General features: G+C 36.2%; 1 protein-coding gene across 7 annotated transcripts in view; it reads right to left on the bottom strand.

The window, feature by feature from the left end:
• The window catches only part of RAP1GDS1 (Rap1 GTPase-GDP dissociation stimulator 1), a 150686-nt gene that overhangs the window by 10932 nt on the left and 114244 nt on the right, over positions 1 to 25510 (bottom strand). For 5 of the 7 annotated variants that reach the window (XM_024993023.2, XM_024993025.2, XM_024993022.2 and 2 more), the window contains 7 exon segments: positions 20745 to 20870; positions 7654 to 7797; positions 7057 to 7188; positions 5756 to 5890; positions 4412 to 4537; positions 3550 to 3689; positions 1511 to 1637 (listed from right to left, as the gene is read on the bottom strand). In XM_024993023.2, the coding sequence (XP_024848791.1) occupies positions 1511 to 1637; positions 3550 to 3689; positions 4412 to 4537; positions 5756 to 5890; positions 7057 to 7188; positions 7654 to 7797; positions 20745 to 20870 (930 nt within the window). 7 annotated transcript variants of the gene reach the window in all.

Consider the following 25510-nt stretch of genomic DNA (forward strand, 5'->3'; position numbering starts at 1 on the left):
TTATGAAGGGCACAAGACCAGATTCATCCCAGGTTGGTAGGTCAAGGATCTTCTAAAATAGCTTCATCACTGTAAGCCATTTTACAAAATCAAGTCGTGAACTCTGTTTGGCATTCAGTGTCCTTCTCAATTCTCACCTCTTCCTCATAGTTTCTGATGAAGTAATCTCCCCTACCCATGGAGGAAATCATAGGCTAGGTGAGGACTCAAACTGACCTCCACAGCATCTTTAACTGAAGTGACCAAAGTGACATCATCTTCCTGAAGTCTTGTGCGTGCGTGCTTAGTAGTGTCTGACTCTTTGCGACCCCATGGACCGTAGCCCCCAGGCTCCTCTGTCTGTGGAATTTTCCAGGCTAGAATACTGGAGCGGGTTGCCATGTCCTCCTCCAGGGGATCTTCCCAACCCAGGGATGGAACCCACATCTCCTGCATCTCCTCCTTTGGCAGGTGGATTCTTTGCCACTGGGCCACCTGGGAAGCTTGAAGTCTTTTCTAGCTTTAAAATTCAAGAAACTTTTACATCCTATGATTTTTAAAAAAAAATTATATATGGTTTTAAAGTTTATAACCTGTTAAGAGGACAAAAAATTCAAATCTCTCATACCTGAAATCTGAGTAAATCTGACACTAGAGGAAGATATACCATTTTTATCTTTTGGCTTCTCCTTCCTGGGATAATGGTTGGTGAGAGTGAGAATTCCCCACAGTGAGAGTTATGGACATAAGTCATCACTTAGAACTGAAGTGATCAGTTAACAGTATTTACCAGAGTATTTCTGAACGGAACAGGACATGTCTACCAAGTCTACAGGCCTCCTTCGTGTAAGGCAGCTTCAGGTCTTACCTCAGGCCATGTGACTTCCATTGTCTCCAGCTGACTATGTATCAGAGCTGGGTTCCTGACACAAAGTTGCCTCCCATAAACTATTTGTCTATGAGTGGGCTTTTCCTGAAGAATTCTGAGTAACAGGGATACTGCCACGAAGAGACTAACTGAAGCATTCAGACTCTGCTTTGGGGGGATTCTGAGTGTACATACACAGAAGAGTGACATAAAAGGTGGGAATTTAGAACGAAGGTGATGCTATAAAGCAACAGAAACCATGGCGACAGGAGACCAGCAAGAGACAGAATCAGCAGCACAGACAGAAGAGAATCTCAGTGGCTGGAAGAGTAGCAAACTCTAAGCTTGCTACTGTATTCTAAATATTGTTTCATTTTTCCATGAAGCCTGCTGAAATTCCCTAAGTGCCTAAAATTTGAGATATCATTTAAGAGTCAAACTAACATTAAAGCATTGCCTTACAAATGTTACCAGAAGGACAACCCTAAGGGACATCTATGGTGACAATCTATAGAGCATGATTTCCATATACTCAGATATAGTGTAGACACACTGGCAAAATGCTTCTAGTCAAAGGTTTTGTCTGACTTCTATTCCACTCCTGTGCTTCCTTTCATCCAAGAGAAAAATAGGAGAAAATAAGTTTGTCACTGGGGTACTTACCCAATTCTAAAGCTGCTATTAGTGCCAAAGCAACAAGGGCTTCATTCTGCATTATTACATGTTCACTAGTTGCCATGGTAACTAGATGCTTGATGCCACCACTTTGTACAATGGTTTTAATTACATCCTACAATAAATAAGTATCATGAAATTATAAACTTTAATTTTAAACATAAACTGCATTACAATCAGTCAATTCACTGTTGAGTGGTTTTCTGACAGTGTCCCTATGAATCATTACATTTAACCATAATTTTTTTTCTTCACAGAAGAGAAGGAAAAGGCTTTTAGCTTTAAATAAATTCATCAAAAGATGACAACTTAAATTACCTAAGCAAAAAAGACCACTGCAGTTCATATCAAGGAAGAGAGTTCCAGAAGCTAACAAACAAAAGCGCCACTGACCAAATGTTCACCTACCATGAGATCAACAAAACAGAATAAATCTTGGAATAATAATAATGAAAAGTTCCTCCTTTCAAATTTTTATTATTAATATAATACCAGGTGGCTGCTTTTCAGATGAACCAGGTGATGAAGCTTTTTATGTATGTATGTATGCATGTATCTATGTAGTCTTAAAACCTTTGCTGTATCTGACAAAGATTACATACAACAGGACTTGAGGAGAACTTAAACCAAAATTCTGTCTCCCTCATTTCTCATTGTAACTACAACTCTGTCCTTCCCAGTGGCAGTGGTCTCCAGACTCAATAAATCTTACTGACTTTCAGCAAATTACAAAAGCTCTCTGCATCTCAGAGATTTCACTTGAGATAATGTAAGTGTATATCTCACAGGTTTTTGTTATACAAAATTATTACATGAAAAGCACACATAAAAGTATACAGCAAAGGCTAGACGCAAAGAAATGGCTACACTTATTTCCAGTACTCACTTTTGTCTTCATCTCACTTAGGGTTTTGTTGCCTTCAAACTCAAGTCTTTGTTGGCCTAACCGCCACATGTAACAGGAATTTATTTGAGAGTTCCAGATTCAGATGCCAAAACATGTCTGTCTGATTTAATCTAGTTAACAGAATTATGGTTTGCCTAAACGAAACCACTGGTAAGAGACCTCATGGAATGGAGCAAAGAATTAGGGTAAAGACTCCAAAAAGGACAGAAGAGTGATTTGGGAATAAGCAAGTTAGTTGGAATGTCAGTTCTTCCCACAGTCTCATTTTGATGAATGACATGATGACCCCACCTGGTCCTAAGCCCCAAACATGGAATTATCTCTAAAACCTCCTCCTCCTTTGACCCCAATGTTGAATTCTATCAATTCTACCACCCACATCGTTCTCAAATCCTTCTCTTCTTTTCCATCCTCACTGCTTCTATTAGGCTGAACTATATGCTATTTATTTCTTTGTGTCAAAATGGTTGAATATCACCAATTTCAAATTACTCAACCCAAATCCTTAGTTCAGCCCTTCATCATCACTCATGTATATTTTAGAAATAGCTTTGTTTTCCTTGCTCCTAGTAAATAAGCTGGAGAGTCATCTTTCTAGGAAAACCAAATAATGGCACCCTGCTGCTTAAAATCCTTTGGGAGCGCCTTAATTCTCTACAGAATCAAGCTGGCACATAGTTCATCTTAATGCCCACTTCTCTTCCCCTTTGGTGACTGTCTCTGGGCCCGACAGAGCACAGTTATGATGGACAAGAGGTAAAAGGAGGACCACAGGAGTTCATTTTGCTATTCTTTCTCAAAACTTTCCATCTCGTCAACAATACACTTGGTCCTGTACTGGTGTCAATGAAATGGATGGGCTTTCAGGCTGCTCTAGGTGAGACAGGTGGTAGGAAGGGCCAAGTTACCAGCTGTTTTTGCTCCAGGGAAAGATACCAAGAGATAGCATGTGATGGGGAGGAACATTCCTGTGACCAACCAGCTGGAATGGCTACTGTCGTGAAGTCAATTATTTATATGAAGGAGATTTACTCAAGACAAGGGGTACCTTTAAGATTTTTTTCTTGCCATCTTCTTTTAATCTGTTTCATAAATAAATGAATGGTTTCCTCAGACTTACTTTTGATTTACTGTGTCGTATGAGGGCAGAGAGCAGTCTGTTTGACTCTCCCATCACACCAGCATGATCTTTGGCTTCACACCACTCCACCAAACGTTCCACTAATTTAACATTTTTTCCCAGTTGTTCAGCAGCTTCTGCTATAGGAAAGAAGGCAAACCACAAAGGAATGAATCACTAATAGGCCATCAACTAAAACAGCTAGTTAAAGATTTTAGAGTGTAAAGGAAAATTACAGGTCTAAAAACCAGAACACAACAATTTTGTTAAATAAGAACTACAAAATACTCTGTATCTAATGGATTATTGAGATTTTTTATAAAGAGTTATGGACTTTTATATAAAAATGAAATAACTTTATACTCTTTTGGCTCAGCCTGGTAGTCTGTTAGTACTCTGGAAAACTGTACCAAAGAGTTTTCAGCAGTACTCTAAGGAATCAATATACAAAAAGTTTAGAATTTAACTCATTCCAAGGATTAGTTTTCATTATTGTTTCTGTAAACAGAAACATGATCTCCCTGTTTGTAAAACAAATTTAAAAATTTTTTGACTGTCTGTATTGAAACAATGATTTTGAAGACAAAGTAAAATCAGTATAGAAAATGCCAAAACATAAAAATTCCTCCGAGAACTGTTAATAAATCAATCTAAAACCTAGATTATACCTACAAATGAAGAGAAGTGCAATATAATTTCCATTTAAAGTCAATTATAACAACCATGGAAATTAATTAATGGGGATCTAAAACCAATCTCTTTTGCCTTTTATTTGCTACTTATCTCTAAGATTACATTCTGAAAGCTAAAAACAGGCCTTTTTTCATACAAAACATACACCTTAGGCAAGAATTTCTCTTACCTTGTGCATCTATTAACATTCTTAATGTTCCCAAGAGTTTGAACTGAACCGGGGGCATTTCAGATTTAAGGAATTTCAAAACTGCCTCCGTGACTCCAGCTGATAACATCTTTGCTTTATTTACAACTAGAGGGGGGGGGGGGAGGGAGGGAGAGAGAGACTGGTTAAAATTATGTTAGCATTTTTGATGATAATCATTCAATATAATTTTTGAGTGTCTTATTAGCTTTAAGGCTCCATGTTACATTCTTCTACCTAAAAACAGTCGTATTACTTTTCTATTAACTTTAAGAATGGGATTGGTAATGAGAGGTCTGGGGGATAAATATCCTCTGTCTACAGAAGCACAACATACAAAATCACATTTACTGGCTTTTAAAATCTAATTTAAAAAACTAATAATTTGTAAAGGAAATCTGACAATGTTGCCTTCATATTTACAAAAAGCATGATTCCTCAACTTTAATAAATGTCTCTTTTTAATGTCTGTATCCTTGACCCAGGTGTGTTAATACAGATATTAAAGACATTAATAAGCAATCTTAATCTGCTACATGAAACAAATTTATTTTATATAGATTGCATTTTCATGTTACACTATTTTTACCTAACCAGAAATTTACCATTAGAAAGTAGAATAACAGGATAGTTTTAACTATATCCTGTATTATTTCCCATGATAATGTTATTTTGAAAGACTAGTAATCCAAAAAGGCACATTAAGCCTAGTTAAAAAAAAAACTGTATGTCTGTACCCACTGCTATATTTAAAATGGATAACCAACAAGGACCTACTGTACAGCACATGGAACTCTGCTCAATGTTATGTGGCAGCTTGGGTGTGAGCGGGCTTTGGGGAAGAATGGCTACATGTATATGTATGGCTGAGTCCCTTTCCTGTTCACCTGAAACCAGCACAACATTGCTAATTGGCGATAGCCCAATACAAAAAGTTCAAAAGGAAAACATTTCACATCTGCTTGTAGGGAAAAAAATTCTTAAAAGTCATTTTTAGGGGATTCTATGAATTGATACCATTATCTTACCTTAACTGAAGATGCTTTAAAAATCTTAACTATACAGTATGATGAAAATCTGGGAGTTCACAAAACGTAATAGACTATTTGAATCTGAAAAAGGAAGATTGTGCTTGTGTATTGTGTAGTCTCAAAAAACTTCTTTAACATATAATCTCCATTTATGAGTAAGAAAAATGTAAGCAATCTGAAGACTATGAATTTTTCTTTTCTTGGTCAGGGTAGGTCCACAAACCACATAAAGTAAATATCTTTCCAAAACAACAGGTTTTCTCTCACACAGTTGGCTCCCATTCTTAAGACTTACCTGGGATGGCTAGGTTTCTGAGGGCACTTAGTGCTGCATGCTGAACAGTTACGTTTCCATCTTCTACATGTCTGTCCAATAAATCCATAAGTTTTTCTACAATTCCATTGTCTACCATATGGATACAATTTCCATCTAAATAGCAACAGAAAACATTTTTTCCCTTCTTTACAAATATTTATAAATATTTTGTAATACTCATGCCAGCCCATTATCTACATTAAGGAAAATGAAGCTACAGAAAAATAAAAAGAATTCCATCTCTTTCTCACATCAGATTTATGAGATTTTTGTTTGTTTACTGAGTGAGAAGTCTGATTCTAAGATTCTTAAAATAGATAACATTTTAAAAATTGGCCCCAAAAATCTCTAGCTGAGATCCTGACAGTATGTCAGAAGATGAGTAGGTAGAAACCACGTGCTTATCGTGTCCCCCAATTGTTTCCATTTATAATGAAGTATGCCAGTGTTCTGCCAATGTTACAGTAACAGTACTCTACATTTTGTTATCATGGTTGATATTTAAATTATTTTTAAAGAAGAATTTCTGAAACATTTATAAAACAGAATATTATAATGAATTACTATTTAACCCCCATTTAGCTTCATGAATTATCAATATTTTGCAAGTCTTATTTTCATTATTAAGGAGCTGATGATGGTCCCCAAAAAGACAGAAGGAAAAATGGAATAAGTCATTATTAAAACATGCTATAACAAGAGTTAATACTCAAATAAAATCAAATTAAAAATAAAAGTAACTCGTATTTCCTAGACACAGTATAAGAATAAGTTTCTAGAATGAACAGCAGAAGTATCAGGCTTCAGAAATACACATGAAGGCTTGGTGCTTCTGAAGTATTATTCCAGCCTAAACCAGTAGATCACCCACACTTAAGTTTTCTACACATTAGAGTATAAACTGAGGCACAATAATGAATACTCAGATTATTAAATCCAAGATTAAATCTAAATCCAAAGAGCATATCCTCCTAGATCAGAAGTATATTAGCACAGGACTAAAGTTTATTCATCTCTGAAGTGTAGAGTATTCAAAAAGAAGGACTTCAAAGTCACTGTTCATTATCTTTAAACTATCAGCTCTTAGTTGAAGTGCATAAAACATGTAATTTGTTGGGCAAGTCGCTATTAGTATTTCAGGTTTTGGAAAAATTAAGGTAGTAGTACACACAGATTCTGTATATGCTTCTGAACGGTTCTAGGTTTAGTACATGTTATGGCAAAGCATAATTCTAAAATATAGAAAGTCTGATTTAATAAGAATGAACAAATATGCTTACCATTTCTGGCAAAATTTGCAATTGCCAATGCTCCAGCAAGCTGTAGCTGGTGGTTATTTGATGGAATCCAAGATAGTACCCTTTGAAACACATTACCTTTTCCTCCTTCAAACAATTTCTGCATGGATTCATCTAGAGATAAATGAAGCAGATTCAAGGGAAATACTTAGGAGTGACACATCCATATTCTTAGCTGAATACCCAACTGGGAAATCATATACTTCACAATCCACAATTCATAAAGGGAGAAGTAATAGCTCTTTTTGTAATAAACTTTTAGTAGAGACTGGACAAAAGGGTTTAGAATTTTTCTATTCTAAATCCCAAGTAGCCACCTAGCTTTTAGACCTTTAGCATCATAGCTGTCTCTTCTAAAGACAGCTCTTTAAATACTGTTTGTAAGATAGTAAAGACTCCTCCTATCCAGGTTCATTATCTCTAGTTCTCTTTATGATGTGTTTCAAAATCATTACATCAACAAGATTAAATGTGACAGGAAAATAAGAGAAAATGCCTAATGAAGTATTTATAAAAGAGACAATAAATTTTTAAAAATCTGACAGTCATGTTCTTTTATTGGCATAAATTACAACTCACCTCCAAGAAGTAATAAAACCATTAGATCCGAAGCGGTTTTGAGCTCAGCGATATCCTCCTCTTTGTCACTATCCACTTTCTGCTGAACAATCTCCAGTAGACATTCTACCAGGCCTGATTCAACGAGCTGTAGTTTAATAGCATCTAAAGAATAATGTGAACAAAATAACCAAAATTTAAGATAAAATAAGAGTTCTGGTATAAGCAATTTATTGTTAAGAATTATAAGACACCAAGAAAGTACATGATTTAGATAATACTCCTCTGAAGATATGAGTTTCAAAAGGAAGTATCAGACAGTGCAGCTTAAATACACAAGAGCTTTATTTCATCTTTCCATTTGATATTATGTCACTTTTTACAATGTTTGGCAGCACCTAAACAAATTGATTCTCAGCTCTGAAGGCAAGTAATATCTACTGTTATTCTAGAGATTATACTCACATTTAAAAGGCAACACTATAAAATATCCCACACTGTTTAAAATAAAACATACACAGATGATATAGTTAAAATATATCCACTAATGGAGTTTGAATACCAAGATACTGAAAAAGAGGTATTAGTAAATTTCAAAGTATATCACAAAGTATGCATATTTGAATTCATATTTGTACATTGTTATTTTTCTAGGGCAGTTAATTTGTAACTTTCTGAACTTTGAAAAGTCATGTTTTAAAAAAGAGCTTCAGGTCTTCATTAATTTGAAGCTTCCTCAAGTGATGGGAACGTAGTTCATTATATTATAGTTGCCATATGTTTGAATAGGTTCTTAAATTTTCATAATAAAAGTGGAAAGAAAAATAACTTTGAAATTTTTTGATGGATAACTAAGGAATTTTAGACAGATTTTACATCCCAATTGTATTTTAAAACACTATCTTCATAGCAAACTGTATTTGTCTATGGAATCAACATTGTTTATACTCCTAATATCTTAAATATTCTTTCATTATAGAACATATTTCACTGAAGATTTTACATTCACATTCATATCTGACTCCCCCAATTCAGCAGATATTGTATATACTTCATTCATCCTTGTGTTTTAACCTAAATTGGTCTACTTAAATATTTTGGGTATATTTGATACTGCTTAAGATAACAACTGACCTTAGAAATACATTAGCTACACATATATTTTCAAACTTAAATTTTATTTTTTAGTTGGATTTTATTTTAGTCTTCAGTTTCTCTAAGCTGTATATGCATATATCTATAGCAAGGGCTATATCTATAGTGTAAGCTTGTTATTTGGGAGAAACACACCTTTTTTTTTCCCCCAAACTTAAGACTTTTTCTTTCAGACCATTTTAATGTATAAAAATTTGGCCCTTTTTTCCCTATCACTAGGACCACTGATCTTCTTTGGCATATTATTTCAGAATACACAGAATATTCAAACTGGAATATTTTTTTTAAAGGTATACTTGCGCTGTGCCATGCTGAAAGTAGGGCGTTTCCTTGGTTACAGAATGACAGAACTAGAAATATGTGGTGACTAGAACTGAAAGCCATGACGAAAAAGCCTTAAAAAATACAAAAAACCTTGAATTATAGAAATCCCAGTTTAAATGTTGGAATCACTCTCCTTTGCATACAAAGAAAACCAAGGATGATATGCTAAGGACAGTCCAGACACAAATGTTCAAAGTTACCATTCAGTCCACTTCACAGTTATAAAACACAAGTGAAGATAGTGGAGAACAAAACAAATAAATAAAAACAGTTATTATGAAATACTACAAGGAAGATTACAGGTCGTTCTCTGGCATAAAACTACCTGAAGGTCGCAATGAAAATTTCCTATTTGGCCAAACCACCAAATGAGATGAAAAATAAATTTCTCCCATAAGATCTAAGGAAGGCAGAAAACATAACATGTGCTAAGGTTAAACTATGAGATCTTTCTTCTTACAGTTTAACTGTAATCACATATATATATGGGATGCTTAAAATGCCTTATTAAAAAGGATTAGCAAGGCATGCTGCCAAAGAAGACAGCCTAGCACACTTTTACAGTACCATTCTGCCCAAGGACATCTACTTATATCACTACCATTTATGTATCATGGTTTATATATATATGCATGCGTATATCTGTATGAATGTATATTTAAAAATCTTTTCTAAGTGGTGGAAAAATCCCACAAATTCAACAAAGTGCATAAATATATGTTATGCTTAAGTGTGAAAGTTGCTCAGCTATGTCTGACTCTTTGTGACCCCATGGACTATACAGTCCACGGAATTCTCTAGGCCAGAATACTGGAGTGGGTAGCCTTTCCCTTCTCCAGGGGATCTTCCCAACCCAGGGATCAAACCCAGGTCTCCCACATTGCAGGTGGATTCTTCACCAACTGAGCCACAAGGGAAGCCCAAGAATACTGGAGTGGGTAGCCTATCCCTTCTGCAGCGGATCTTTCCAACCCAGGAATCGAACCAGGGTCTTCTTCTGCATTGCAGGTGGATTCTTACCAACTGAGCTATCAAGGAAGTCCTTACGTTACACTTGATCAACTATTATTATTAAATACATTAAATAACCACAGAACTATCACCTAAATCAATAAATCCATTACCAAGAACCTGAGAAACCCCTGTGACTTTTTCCTGTCACATATCCATCCCTTTCAAATCCCTACCCTGATTTTTAAAGGTAACCATATCCATACATATCCATACTTATCCATACTTTTACAGTTTCACCAAATAATCATTCCTAAAAAACTATAGCTTAATTTTAGCTTTTTTTTAAACTTCACATAAATGGAATCATATATTTTTCAGTGCTGGCTTTTTAATATATTTATAGGGCTCATCTACACTATTGCCCGTAGGGCAATCCAAGATGGGTGGGTCATGGTGGAGAGATCTGACAGAATGTGGTCCACTGGAGAAAGGAACGGCAAACCACTTCAGTATTCTTGCCTTGAGGACCCCATGAACAGTATGAAAAGGCAAAATGAAAGGATACTGAAAGGGAAACTCCCCAGGTCAGTAGGTGCCCAATATGCTACTGGAGATCAGTGGAGAAATAACTCCAGAAAGAATGAAGGGATGGAGCCAAAGCAAAAAGAATACCCAGCTGTGGATGTGACTGGTGATGGTCTGATGCTGTAAAGAGCAATACTGCATAGGAACCTGGAATGTCAGGTTCATGAATCAAGGCAAATTGGAAGTGGTCAAAGAAGAGATGGCAAAAGTGAATGTCGATATTCTAGGAATCAGCGAACTGAAATGGACTGGAATGGGTGAATTTAACTCAGATGACCATTATATCTACTACTGCGGGCAAGAATCCCTTAGAAGAAATGGAGTAGCCACCATGGTCAACAAAAGAGTCTGAAATGCAGTACTTGGATGCAATCTCAAAAATGACAGAATGATCTCTGTTCGTTTCCAAAGCAAACCATTCAATATCGCAGTGATCCAAGTCTATGCCCCAACCAGTAATGCTGAAGAAGCTGAAACTGAATGGTTCTATGAAGACCTACAAGACCTTTTAGAACTAACACCCAAAAAAGATGTCCTTTTCATTATAGGGGACTGGAATGCAAAAGTAGGAGTCAAGAAACACCTGGAGTAATAGGCAAATTTGGCCTTGGAATACGGAATGAAGCACGGCAAAGACTAATAGAGTTTTGCCAAGAAAATGCACTGGTCATAGCAAACACCCTCTTCCAACAACACAAGAGAAGACTCTATACATGGACATCACCAGATGGTCAACTCCAAAATCAGATTGATTATATTCTTTGCAGCCAAAGATGGAGAAGCTCTATACCATCAGCAAAAACAAGACCAGGAGCTGACTGTGGCTCAGACCATGAACTCCTTATTGCCAAATTCAGACTTAAATTGAAGAGAGTAGGGAAAACCACTAGACCATTCAGGTACGACCTAAGTCAAATCCCTTATGATTATACAGTGGAAGTGAGAAATAGATTTAAGGGCCTAGATCTGATAGATAGAGTGCCTGATGAACTATGGAATGAGGTTCGTGACACTGTACAGAAGACAGGGATCAAGACCATCCCCATGGAAAAGAAATGCGAAAAAGCAAAATGGCTGTCTGGGGAGGTCTTACAAATAGCTGTGAAAAGAAGAGAAGCAAAAAGCAAAGGAGAAAAGGAAAGATATAAACATCTGAATGCAGAGTTCCAAAGAATAGCAAGAAGAGATAAGAAAGCCTTCTTCAGCGATCAATGCAAAGAAATAGAGGAAAACAACAGAATGGGAAAGACTAGGGATCTCTTCAAGAAAATCAGAGATACCAAAGGAACATTTCATGCAAAGATGGGCTCGATAAAGGACAGAAATGGTATGGACCTAACAGAAGCAGAAGATATTAAGAAGAGATGGCAAGAATACACAGAAGAACTGTACAAAAAAGATTTTCACGACCCAGATAATCATGATGGTGTGATCACTGGCCTAGAGCCAGACATCCTGGAGTGTGAAGTCAAGTGGGCCTTAGAAAGCATCACTATGAACAAAGCTAGTGGAGGTGATGGAATTCCAGTTGAGCTATTTCAAATCCTGAAAGATGATGCTGTGAAAGTGCTGCACTCAATATGCCAGCAAATTTGGAAAACTCAGCAGTAGCCACAGGACTAGAAAAGGTCAGTTTTCATTCCAATCCCAAAGAAAGGCAATGCCAAAGAATGCTCAAACTACCACACAATTGCATTCATCTCACATGCTAGTAAAGTAATGGCTCAAAATTCTCCAAGCCAGGCTTCAGCAATATGTGAACCGTGAACTTTCAGATGTTCAAGCTGGTTTTAGAAAAGGCAGAGGAACCAGAGATCAAACTGCCAACACTGCTGGATCATGGAAAAAGCAAAAGAGTTCCATAAAAACATTTATTTCTGCTTTATTGACTATGCCAAAGCCTTTGACTGTGTGGATCCCAATAAACTGTGGAAAATTCTGAAAGAGATGGGAATACCAGACCACCTGATCTGCCTCTTGAGAAATCTGTATGCGGGTCAGGAAGCAACAGTTAGAACTGGACATGGAACAACAGACTGGTTCCAATATACAGCCTTGATGTACTCCTTTTCAGGAACAAATAGGAAAAGGAGTACGTCAAGGCTGTATATTGTCACCCTGTTTATTTAACTTATATGCAGAGTACATCATGAGAAGCACAAGCTGGAATCAAGATTGCCGGGAGAAATATCAATAACCTCAGATATGCAGATGACACCACCCTTATGTCAGAAAGTGAAGAGGAACTAAAGAGCCTCTTGATGAAAGTGAAAGTGGAGAGTGAAAAAGTTGGCTTAAAGCTCAACATTCAGAAAACGAAGATCATGGCATCCGGTCCCATTACTTCACGGGAAATAGATGGGGAAACAGTGGAAACAGTTTCAGACTTTATTTTTGGGGGCTCCAAAATCACTACAGATGGTGACTGGAGCCATGAAATTAATAGACGCTTACTCCTTGGAAGGAAAGTTATGACCAACCTAGATAGCATATTCAAAAGCAGAGACATTACTTTGCCAACAAAGGTCCATCTAGTCAAGGCTATGGTTTTTTCTGTGGTCATGTATGGATGTGAGAGTTGGACTGTGAAGAAGGCTGAGCACTGAAGAATTGATGCTTTTGAACTGTGGTGTTGGAGAAGACTCTTGAGAGTCCCTTGGACTGCAAGGAGATCCAACCAGTCCATTCTGAAGGAGATCAGTCCTGGGTGTTCTTTGGAAGGAATGATGCTAAAGCTGAAACTCCAGTACTTTGGCCACCTCATGCGATGAGTTGACTCATTGGAAAAGACTCTGATGCTGGGAGGGATTGGGGGCAAGAGGAGAAGGGGATGACAGAGGATGAGATGGCTGGATGGCATCACTGACTCGATGGGCCTGAGTCTCAGTGAACTCTGGGAGTTGGTGATGGACAGGGAGGCCTGGTGTGCTGCGATTCATGGGGTCGCAAAAAGTCTGACATGACTGAGCCACTGATCTGATCTGATCTCATCTTCATTCCTTTCTGTAACTGTGTATTTTTCCATAATATGGATATTCCATGTTATTCTACTGTTAGTGGATGCAAGTTGTTTAAATATTTCATTATTATCAACAATGCTGTTATGGACATTCCCGGAATGGCTCCTGGTGTACACGAACACGTTTCTGGGTATACACCTAACAGCAGAATTTCTAGATCACTGGGAACACGCATCTCTAACTCCATAGATACTGTTCTCCAAATTGTACCAATTTATAGTCCCATCAGCATTTAATGAGTTTCCACTGTTCCACACTTCATCAACACTTGGTAATACCATTTTTCCCAGTGAGTACAGAGTGGTATTTTATTGTGGTTTTATATTGCATTCCCTAATTTTTAATGAGTTGAGCATATTTTCATGTGTTCATTAGCTACTTGGATTTTATCTTTTGTCAAGGGCTTTCTTAAATCATTTGCACATTTTCACCACTGAATTTTCTACATGTTTCTTAATGATTTGGGCGTGTTTTTCTACATTTTGTACACATCAGCCCTCTGCTGGTTACATGTGTTGTAAATATCAGCTCATCTACTGTCATGCTTTTCTCAAATTTTTATTTTTAAAATAACCAAATTTATCATTTTTTCCTTTTAGTTAAGCTTTTTGTGACATAAGAAAATTTTCTGTATGCAAGCCTGTGATGATATTCTCCTATCTCATGTTTTAAGACAAACTTTCTTATTTCAACTTTTACGTTCAATAATGTATCTGAAATGAATTTTTAAAATAGTAAAAAGCGGGATTGTATGTGTGTCTCCAATTGTATTTTGTACATTTCTAGCACCATTTAACAGAGAAGGCAATGGAACCCCACTTCAGTACTTTCGCCTGGAAAATCCCATGGACAGAGGAGCCTGGAAGGATGCAGTCCATGGGGTTGCTAAGAGTCGGACATGACTGAGCGACTTCACTTTCACTTCTAACTTTCATGCATTGGAGAAGGAAATGGCAACCCACTCCAGTGTTCTTACCTGGAGAATCCCAGGGATGGGGGAGCCTGGTGGGCTGACGTCTATGGGGTCGCACAGGGTCGGACACAACTGAAGCGACTTAGCAGCAGCATTTATTTAGCAAACTGTCCTTTCCATATAGCTCCATAGTGGTACCTTTTTTTCTTAGTAAAACAGACATCTACTAATGCATCCGTTTGTTTCTGGGTTATCCTGTTCCACCGGTCTTCCTGTCCATCTTTGAAATAATACTACATTGCCTTTTAAATATAATAGAGTTTAACTTGTTTCATTCTGATTGTTATGAAGTAAACAATATTTTATTGTTATGAAGTAAAACCAGTTCTGCTCACTTGATCTCCTTCACATTATCTTGACTATTCCTGGTCTTTGGGATTTTGATGAGAACTGCAGTTAAGTCTTCAGATCAGTATGGGGCGATATAACATCATTACAGAATACATATAGCTTTCTGTTTATTTAGATCTTAGTTTCTCTTAATGATTTTCTACACTTTTCTGCCAGAGATCTTAGACATCTTTTATTAATCTATTCTGAAGTACTTCTTTCTTTTTTTTTTAAAGCCACTCAGCTTGCAGGATCTTAGCTCCCAGACCAGGGATCAAATTCAGGGCCCCCAGCAGTGAAAGCACAGAGTCCTAATCATTGGAATACCAAGGAATTCCCTTAAATATTTTGTTTTTTATACTATAGTAAACAATGTATTTTTAAAATGTATTTTCTGTTTTTGCTGGTATGTAAAAATACAATGCTTTGGGTTTTCAGATGTTTTTCTTTGTTTTGGCTAGCAAACCAAATTCTAATTTTCAAGATTAACCTATTCTTTTGTATTCTGGATGTAATCATATCATCTATGAAAAATGATAGCTTATTTCCTTCCAATATCTTTTCTTTCCTTTTTACTCTATAGCACTGGATAGTTTCTACAATACAATAAGAAATAAAAATGGGGATGATCCTTCTCATTCCCAACTTTAGAAGGAATGCTTTTTGTTTTACCACTGAGTGTGATGTTTTCTATAGAATTCGGGTTATATATTCTCTTCACTCTCTTCTAGTAACGGTTTCTGAAGTTTTTAAAAGCCATATACGGATGCTTAATCTTATGAAATGATTTTTCTGGATGATAAGATCATACAATTGCACTCATCTCACATACTAGTAAAGTAATGCTCAAAATTCTCCAAGCCAGGCTTAAACAATACATGAACTGTGAACTTCCAGATGTTCAAGCTGGTTTTAGAAAAGGCAGAGGAACCAGAGATCAAATTGCCACCATCCGCTGGATCATCAAAAAAGCAAGAAAGTTCAAGAAAATATCTATTTCTGCTTTATTGACTATGCCAAAGTCTTTGACTGTGTGGATCCCAATAAACTGTGGAAAATTCTGAAAGAGATGGGAATACCAGACCACTTGACCTGCCTCTTGAGAAATCTGTATGCAGGTCAGGAAGCAACAGTTAGAACTGGACATGGAACAAAAGACTGGTTCTAAATAGGAAAAGGAGTACGCCAAGGCTGTATGTTGTCACCCTGCTTATTTAACTTTTATGCAGAGTACATCATGAGAACTGCTGGTCTGGAAGAAGCACAAGCTGGAATCAAGATTGCTGGGAGAAATATCAATAACCTCAGATATGCAGATGACACCACCCTTACGGCAGAAAGTGAAGAGGAACTCAAAAGCCTCTTGATGAAAGTGAAAGAGGAGAGTGAAAAAGTTGGCTTAAAGCTCAACATTCAGAAAATGAAGATCATGGCATCTGGTCCCATAACTTCATGGCAAATAGATGGGGAAAAAGTGGCAGACTTTATTGTTTGGGGCTCCAAAATCACTGTAGATGGTGATTGCAGCCATGAAATTAAAAGACGCTTACTCCTTGGAAGGAAGGTTATGACCAACCTAGACAGCATATAAAAAGCAAAGACATTACTTTGCCAACAAAGGTCCGTCTAGTCAAGGCTATGTACAGATGTGAGAGTTGAACTATAAAGAAAGCTGAGTGTTGAAGAATTGATGCTTTTAAACTGTAGTATTGGATAAGACTTGAGAGTCCCTTGAACTGCAAGGAGATCCAACCAGTCCATCCTAAAGGAGATCAGTCCTGAATATTCACTGGAAGGACTGATGTTGAAGCTGAAACTCTAATACTTTGGCCACCTGATGTGAAGAGCTGACTTATGTGAAAAGACCCTAATGCGGGGAAAGACTGAAGATGAGAGGAGAAGGGGATGACAGAGGATGAGATGGTTGGATGGTATCACCGACTCAATGGACATGAGTTTGGGTAAACTCCGGGAGTTGGTGATGGACAGGGGGACCTGGTGTGCTGCAATCCATGGGGTCACAAAGAGTCAGACACGACTGAGCAACTGAACTGAAGATCATATGATTTTCCTATTAAGTTTTAATGTGATTAAATATATGATTGCATTTGGAATAATAAACTACATTTCCAGAATAAATCCAATTTAGTATGATGATTTTTAAATATATTATTGGAAATTGTTTGCTAAAAGTTTATGGGAATTTGGATCTGTGTTCATGGTGAGACTGGCCTTTAATTTTTATTCTACTATGGTTTTTGATGGTATTTTATTAGCTTCACAAAATACATTAGTGAGTATATTTGCGTTTCCTATTCCTTGAAAGAATTTAAGGTAAGATTACTTGACTTTTCTATTCTTGTGTCATCCATACTTGAAAATGTATGGGCATCAAATTTTTATAACATTCTTCTAGTATCTGTAATATCTGTAGTGAGATCTATTTTCTTGATTCTAGTTATTTGTACCTTCCCTCTTTTTTTTTCCTGATTAATCTTACTAGGGATTTACCAATTCTATGACATCTTTTCAGACTCAACATTGGCCAGTATATGCTTATATTGTGTTACATATTTTCTAGCTCCTTAATTTCAGTTCTTTGTGTTTCCTTCCTTCTACTTTCTCTGGGTTTCATTTATGTTTTTCTTCACTAATTCCTGAGATTAAAACTGAGCTTATTGATTTTGGCTTTTTTCATTTTCCATTATATACTTTTAAAGCAAAAAAAAAGATCGCTTTAAGTATGGCTTTACATGCATCATAAAAGATTTGAGATAGTGTTTTCATTCTAATTTTTCATTATTAGGGGGAAAAAAAAACTCTGACATACTCTAAAATGGCAATCCTTTGTTAAAATTTTTTCCATGAGAAGTATACACATTTTAAATGTTTCATATGTACTTGCAAGGGTTCTGAAGCAAGGTGCAGGGTTCCAAGTATGTCCATTAAATCAATTTTCATAATCATGTTGTCCACATTTTCTATACTATTATTTTTTAGAAGTCTATTTGCCCTATGATATTTGTGGATATGTAGTTGTCCTCATAGTTCTGAATACTTTTGCTTTTAATCTTTTGGGATAATATGTATTTATATAGCTTCCAAGTGAACTGGATCTTTCATCATGATAACGTCACCTTTATCTCTAGCAAGTTTTTTTAACAGTAATGTCTATTTTACCTGATAGTACTGATAATATGACTATCTCAGCCTTTTTCAACTTTGAATGGTGTATTTTTTCAGTCTTTTAAATCTCCCCATACTTAAGAAGTATTGCTTGTTTAGTTGGTTTTTAAAAATTCAGTTAACAGTTGGTCGTAATTTTAACTAAAGCATTTACGGCACATACATTTAATGTAATTACCAAAATACTGTGTCATAAATCTAGTATATTTTTTCATCCCTATTTTTACCTCCTGTTCCATGTTCCCTTTGCTCTCTGTTCTTCTGTTAGTTGATGCTGTATTTAAAAAAATTATTTCCATAAACCTTTCCATTAGTTGCATTTGGTTTTAAAAATTATTCTAGTTCACCTTAAAATTTGGAATTATTAATCAGAATCTAATAGTAGTTTCTTCCAGATAATACAAGTGTCTTGGAACTCTTCACTTTTATGTCCCTCCAGATTTATACACTCATTTTGTGGTTCAGTTCAGTTGCTCAGTCGTGTCTGACTCTTTGCGTCCCTGTCCATCACCAATTCCCAGAGCTTGCTCAAACTCTTGCTCAAACTTAATGTCCATTAAGTCGGTGATGCCATCCAACCATCTCATCCTCTGTCGTCCCCTTCACCTCCTGCCTCCTCCATTTTGTGGTATATAAAATATATATACATATATATATACACACACACTTTAAATTTCACAATGAATTATTTTTAATCTTTTGTATATTCAACATTCATGAGATTTACATACATATTTACTGCCTTTTTTTTTTTTTTTTGCTTCTTTTTCCTCCCCTGCACCTATAACCTTCTTTCTGGACTCAGTTTACTTTTTTGGGGGGAATCATTTTCCTTTTGGAGAAGGCAGTGGCACCCCACTCCAGTACTGTTGCCTGGAAAATCCCATGGATGGAGGAGCCTGGTAGGCTGCAGTCCATGGGGTTGCTAAGAGTCGGACATGACTGAGCGACTTCACTTTCACTTTTCACTTTGCTGCATTGGAGAAGGAAATGGCAACCCACTCCAGTGTTCTTGCCTGGAGAATCCCAGGGATGGCGGAGCCTGGTGGGCTGCCGTCTATGGGGTCGCACAGAGTCAGACATGACTGAAGTGACTTAGCAGAAGCAGCAGCATTTTCCTTTTATCTACAAAAATCCTTTACAATTTCCTTTTAGTGAGAATATGTTGGTGGTGAACATTCACAGTTTCTAATCTGAAAACATCTTCATTTGCTTTCAGTTCTGATAGGTAGTTACGCTGGGATTAGAATTTTAGGTTGTATTTATTTTCTTTCAGCACACAGAACATGTCTGTCATCTGGCTTTCTTTGCGACTGTCAAGAAGTTAGCGGTCAAACTTTTGCCTCTTTTAAGGTAATCTATTTTTCTCCTGGCTAATTTTAAAATTCTGTCCTTATATATATATATATATTTTTCAATTTCAATATGACATATCTAGATGTATATTTCTTTGAATGTTTTAAAATTACTGGGGTTCTTAAATCCTTGATATCTTTCATAATTTTTGACAAGTGCTCTGCCAAAATCTCTTCAAACTCCTACCTTTCCATCTCCCTTCTTTCTGGGACTCCAAAAAATGTATATGAGTCCCTTTCCCTCTTATGTACATTTCCCTCTTTTATGTACATTGGTCCTTTTCTTTCTCTGGATTGCATTCTGGATTTTCTTCTATTCTGTCTTCCAGTTCACTGGTTCTCTAATTTAACTATATTTAATCTGCCATCAAACTCATCTATTAGGTTAATTTTTGTTGTATTTCTCAATTCAGGAATTTCCAATTATTTCCTTTTCAAATCAGCTATTCTGCTTTTTATAGTTTCTAGTTTCTATCTAAAATTTTCAACTTTGTTTTTAACTCTTTGAACATAATAAGCATACCTGTTTTGAGTCAATGTCTAATAATTCCAGTATCTGGATATTTGTTGCCTGTTCTTTGTGCTGATTCTTGCTTACAATGTCTTGTCTCCTCACGTCCTCTCTGATTATGTGCTAGACAATGTATTTGAAAAATTATTATGGGATGGTTTGTTTCCTCTGGTTCCCTCTTATTCCTAGAGTGTATCCCTTAAGATTTTTTGCCTAACTGGTATAAAGATTACTTTATACATTAATGTGGTATACTTCACACTGTCCCTGACATGCCTCTTTTAAAGGCCCTCCTCATTCCCTCTTGCCTCTTCACCACCTCCAACCTCTCACGCTAGAGCCTCATCCTCAGTGTCCACACCGTTGGTAGGCTGGGTGCTCCAACTTTTATGGCCTTTGCCCTGCAAGGGTATGTAAGTGGAGTAGAGCCTCTCAGCTGCATTTTCCAGACTGGCATAAGAACCAGTTATGGTTTTGTAACCTACAGAACCACTTTTCCCAAGATTTTAAAATCAAAGAAATTTGGAAAATAGTTTTGGCCAATATATGTATACTTATGAGATAGATAATGTGGCTGAAGTTAGAGATATCCGAAATAAAACTTGTATCACATCATTAATAAAAGAAAGGAATTTGAGTTAAATAGCTGGCAAATAATATTAGAAAAAATGGAAAAAGCCTACATGATCAGAAATTAAGATGTGCATTTATTTTCTCACCATTTTCTGCCAATGGAGCAAGAACTTCAAAAACCATTTCCCTCTTATCATGTTCTATTTGTTTCTTGAAGAGTTTCACCAGCTCTTCAGCAATGTTTGTGCTGGCAAACTGTTCTTTACTTGACTCTGTAAAAAATAAGAGGAAAATTTAAAGTAAAAAAACAAAATTAAGCACAGAAATTTTTTTCTATTACTTTCAATGCTTGGTCATTTTGTATCATTACTGATAAATGCAAACACTCTTCAAATACAGAAACAGTCCTTTTTTTTTTTTTTTTTTTTAATGCCTCTGTAGAGGAAAAATGTCTAAAGCTTTAAGATGTTCTGACCCAATTATATTCAAGGCTATAAAAAAAATGTTTGCTAGCATAACATATAGGTAACCATAGCAATGGTAAAATTACCGTTATAAATTCATAGTTTCAAGGCTTTTAGCCAAAGAAGAAAAATTACTCATAACAGATTGCATTTCACATGGCTGAATTAAAGGTGACTTGTCTTTATACCATTAGAGCAGTATACTTTCACACTGTCCCTGACATGCCTTCTTTCTTGTCTCTTCACCACCTCCGACCTTTCACTCTAGAGCCTCATCCTCAGCATTTAAATATGCTCTAATATTTCTCACAAAAAAAGCAATATTAAAACCAAATACCATCCCTTTACTCCACTTTCATGAAGCTACCATCCAGTCTGTTGAATTTCACAAACAAGTGTCTTGACAGCACTGCCTACATGCACTGTCTCTACTTCCTCAACTCACAGGCATACCTAAACCCACCTCAGACCAGTTTTGGCCCGCCTCTACATTCTGCAGTCTCCTTCGCGTGCTCCTCCTTTCCACCAGACCTGTATAAATTCAAGTTCCTTAAGACTTCATCTTCGGCTTTCTTACCTTGATCCTTACTCTCACCCCAAGCAATCTAATTTTTTTCCAAAGCATAAAAATACCACATATATGTTGATGCTTATACAATCATATCTCTAGCCCTCTTCTTAACTCCAGGCTATTTAAATGGCCAGTTGACATCTCCATTTGAATATCTTTCTAGCATTCAAACACCATGCCTAATGTAGACTTTTGATATTCTGATATCTCTGTTCTTTCTCCAGACTTCCTTAATTTAGTGAATAAACATGCCACCTACCCACCTGCCACACAGGCAGAAACCTGGGGGGTCTCTGCTCACTTGTTCTCACTCAGTGTATCCAAAGAATAACCAAAAGCTATCAATCTACCTCCAAAATACAACCAGAATCCATTCTGTTTCCTTTCTGATTCTCAGTTCTTTTGCTGCGTCAGATATCCTATCAATTTATCTAAAAGTTTCTCTCAGAGAATCAACCAATCTAGTTGAGATTGCTTGCTCTCCATGTTGGCTGGGCACACCAACATCCTGGAATTTCTTTTTCATCATCTTGATGAATATCTTCTTCTCCTTCCTGTATTAGATACTCTATTACCTATGTTCATTCACATTCAGTTTTTTAGTTTCAGTGGAGGCATCCCCCAGCAGCTTTCTGAGAAAGGTAAAGCACAGTTTGAAGAAGATAAATATTTAGAGATTTTAACTGTCTGAAATGTTCCTTCCCACCTAGAATGTACATCTGTAATTTAAATTCCTTCCTTACCTCATTCAATTATGTCCTCATACTAGCAATTATTGTTACTTACAATTACATGCTTATTTATAAGTTCATCTTAGAAATAAGTTTCCACATCACCTACTAAAATCTAAGCTGTCTGAGAGCATGACTACCACGAACACAGTATACAGTGTGGTGCCTAGTACAGAGCAAGTGTTCAAAAGAAATGTGTTGATTTTGAATGTTGGAAAAAACAAGTAAACAAATGCAAGAGTTACATTCTATACTCTCGTTTCTGGTAAATCTCTGCCAATATCAAATAAAAAATATTACAAATTCAACTTTAAAAGAAAATGGAGAACAAATATTTATATTGCTTAAAAGTTTTGATTTACTCTACTGTTACCCTGCTTTTGGCACATGTACCAGATCTATGCCAAAATGATGAGACTCCACTCCAAGACTTCTAAGATTCCTTAGTGCTACAAAAAAAGAGCAAAGGTGGAGTGTCTTTTCTAATAAGCTACCTAAACCCTCAGAAATCAAATTTTACAAACATAACACCTTACCCTAAAAAGTTAGTTTGATTTAAACAGGAATGATTTAACTCCTCAACATTTGTGGTTGCTCTTCTGTTTCTCACAATTCTTCAAATAAATGAAACATAAAATCATAGATGAAATAGACATCATTTATCTAGTTATGTACTCTTAACTCTTTTTTAAAAAGTTGTAGCACTTTTTTCCAATCCATAGTTTGTTTTTCCACTTATTAAACTGAAACCAAATCACCGTTAAGTAATTCAGTCCATTTGCCAGCACAGGGAACAATGCACCATGATTAATACAGGAATTCACGAAGAAAACCTGATCATATCCTGTAGGTGGATACAGAGAAAAGACAGCATGATCTGTGATTTGGACATTATATTTGATTTAAATGCCACAGATCCTTAACAGACTTTCAGCAAGAAGGATTTTTTCCTAAAGGTTTATTTTTTAAAGTTGTTTTTTTTTTTTTTTTTTAACGTGGACCATTTTTTAAAAAGTCTCTATTGAATTTGTTACAATACTACTCCTGTTTTGTTTTGTTTTTTTGGCTGTGAGGCATGAGGGGTCTCAGCTTCCCAGCCAGGAACTAAGCCCGCACCCTCTGCGTCAGAAGGTGAAGTCTTAACTATTGGACAGCCAGGGAAGTCCCCCCTTAAGCATTTATTTTTTAACAAAATTATATACGAATTTAAAGAGTTAATTCTAATACTTATATTACCAGCAGAATCCAGTCTCCCTTTCCCATTTCTTCTTCAAAAACAAGCACATAAAGCTCTTTTAGCTAATTCACTGGTATTTACCTACAAATCTTTAAATAACATTTTGTATTGACAATTTTTGCTTTTAGTTTTAGGTATTTTTGATTGACCTTTCACTATGAAAGATGAAGCACTAGCTTTCTCCTTTTCATGTCTCCACAATAACCTACATCTTTACAATGTAATTATACTGTAATTTTGGTTTGAAATAATTAGTGTCTCAATAATATACTGTTTCATTTGGCCTGGGGTTACTTCTATTTCCTTGGAATTAGTTTTTTTTTTTCTCATTTAATTAGCTTTCAATGTACTTATTATTAATTCAACTCCAAACTTTCCATCAGTTGTCTGATTTTTTTCTTAATAAGCACGTTCTCTTTAGGTGCTCAATTAATTTCATCTCGTGTAAGTTTCTCCAATCTGGACTGGCTGCTCTTTGAAAATAGGAAATTTGGGGCTGTCATGTCACTATACTACTAGAAACTTCTATTTTCCTGTTGAATCTCCTGTCTCCTGATTCCTATGTAGTCTTATTATTTATATCCCTTGTTTCATTGGAACACACCTTCCAGAAGCTTCTAGGAAAGATATAAAGGATACCAGTTTTCTGAGATGTTCATGTTTAACACTGTCCCTACTGTTACCTCACACTTGACTTGATGATTTGCATATAGAATTCTATACTGGAAATAATATTTCCTCAAATCTTAAAGGCAACAACATTCCATTTTCTTTTGGTTACCAGTGTTGTTTGATACATCTGATGTCTACTGATTCACAACCTTTTTTCTATGTAACTTTTTTCCTTCCTCTCTCTCTCTCTCTCTCTGGAATTCTATAAAATGTTCCCTTTGTCCCCATTATTCTAAAATTTCACATTGATGTGCCGTGGTCTGGGGACCAAATTTCATCCACTAGGCTGTCATTTGATAAGATTCTTCCAATCTGGAGAAATATTTATTTGAGTTCTGTGACACTTGGGTTTATTCAGCAATTTTTTCCTATTTATCTCTTTCTAAAACTCTTGGACTGATCCTCTATTTTCCATACCCTTGCTTTTTGCTTTACTTCTGTAAATATTTCTCTATTCATTTTATTGTCTTTCATTTCAGCTGTTTTAGCTTTCTTGCTCTGTTCCTTTTTCTTTAAAAATAGCGTCCTGTCATAATTTTCATGCTTACAGTATTTTCCTACTTGAGCATATTAGAGTCCTCCCCCCCGCCCCACCCTGCATAGTTTCTACTTCCTCCAAGTTACTTTATTTCATTATTTCCCATGTTAAAGGCGGTCCTCACTTTTCTAGTTGTCTGCTACTCATTAAGAACTGAGATTTAAAAACTGATTAGGATCTATGAGTGGCCTCATAAGATTCCCTGTAGATCTGAAGGCTCTGTGTACAAGAACTCCAACATAAGTAGCTTTAAGTCCATATCCTCTCCTTTGAGTCTCTCTACAGAGTAAACACAGTCTTGTGCTTAGATGGGAAGGCCAGTTGAGTGGGAAGGGACAGAAGAAACTCTTGATGCCACTAAATCCTGAGCCTTTTGAAGATACCAAAGAACAAACTGGTTAGTTCTTGGCTTTCCAATTCAGGATTCAAATTTCAAAGTTTTGCTAAGTGAGTTACTGCTTCTTTTCTTTTCAGGTTCTAAAAAGTTTTTGTATTATCCCTTTTGTTTGTTTTCCCTCCCCTTTCCTTAATTGTTTTGCATTAAAAAAACCCCAAAAAAACAAAAAAAACTCTTCACTGTAGTTTTAGTTGGTTTTCAAAAGGGAGTAAAAGTACAGATTTTTATTCTAACATTTCTATCCGCCTCCCAAAATACTAATATTTTAAGCAGACAAGTTTATTTATAAAAGATTGTGAAGC

The sequence above is a fragment of the Bos taurus genome, chromosome 6, assembly GCF_002263795.3.
Source record: "Bos taurus isolate L1 Dominette 01449 registration number 42190680 breed Hereford chromosome 6, ARS-UCD2.0, whole genome shotgun sequence".
Taxonomy (NCBI): Eukaryota; Metazoa; Chordata; class Mammalia; order Artiodactyla; family Bovidae; genus Bos; species Bos taurus.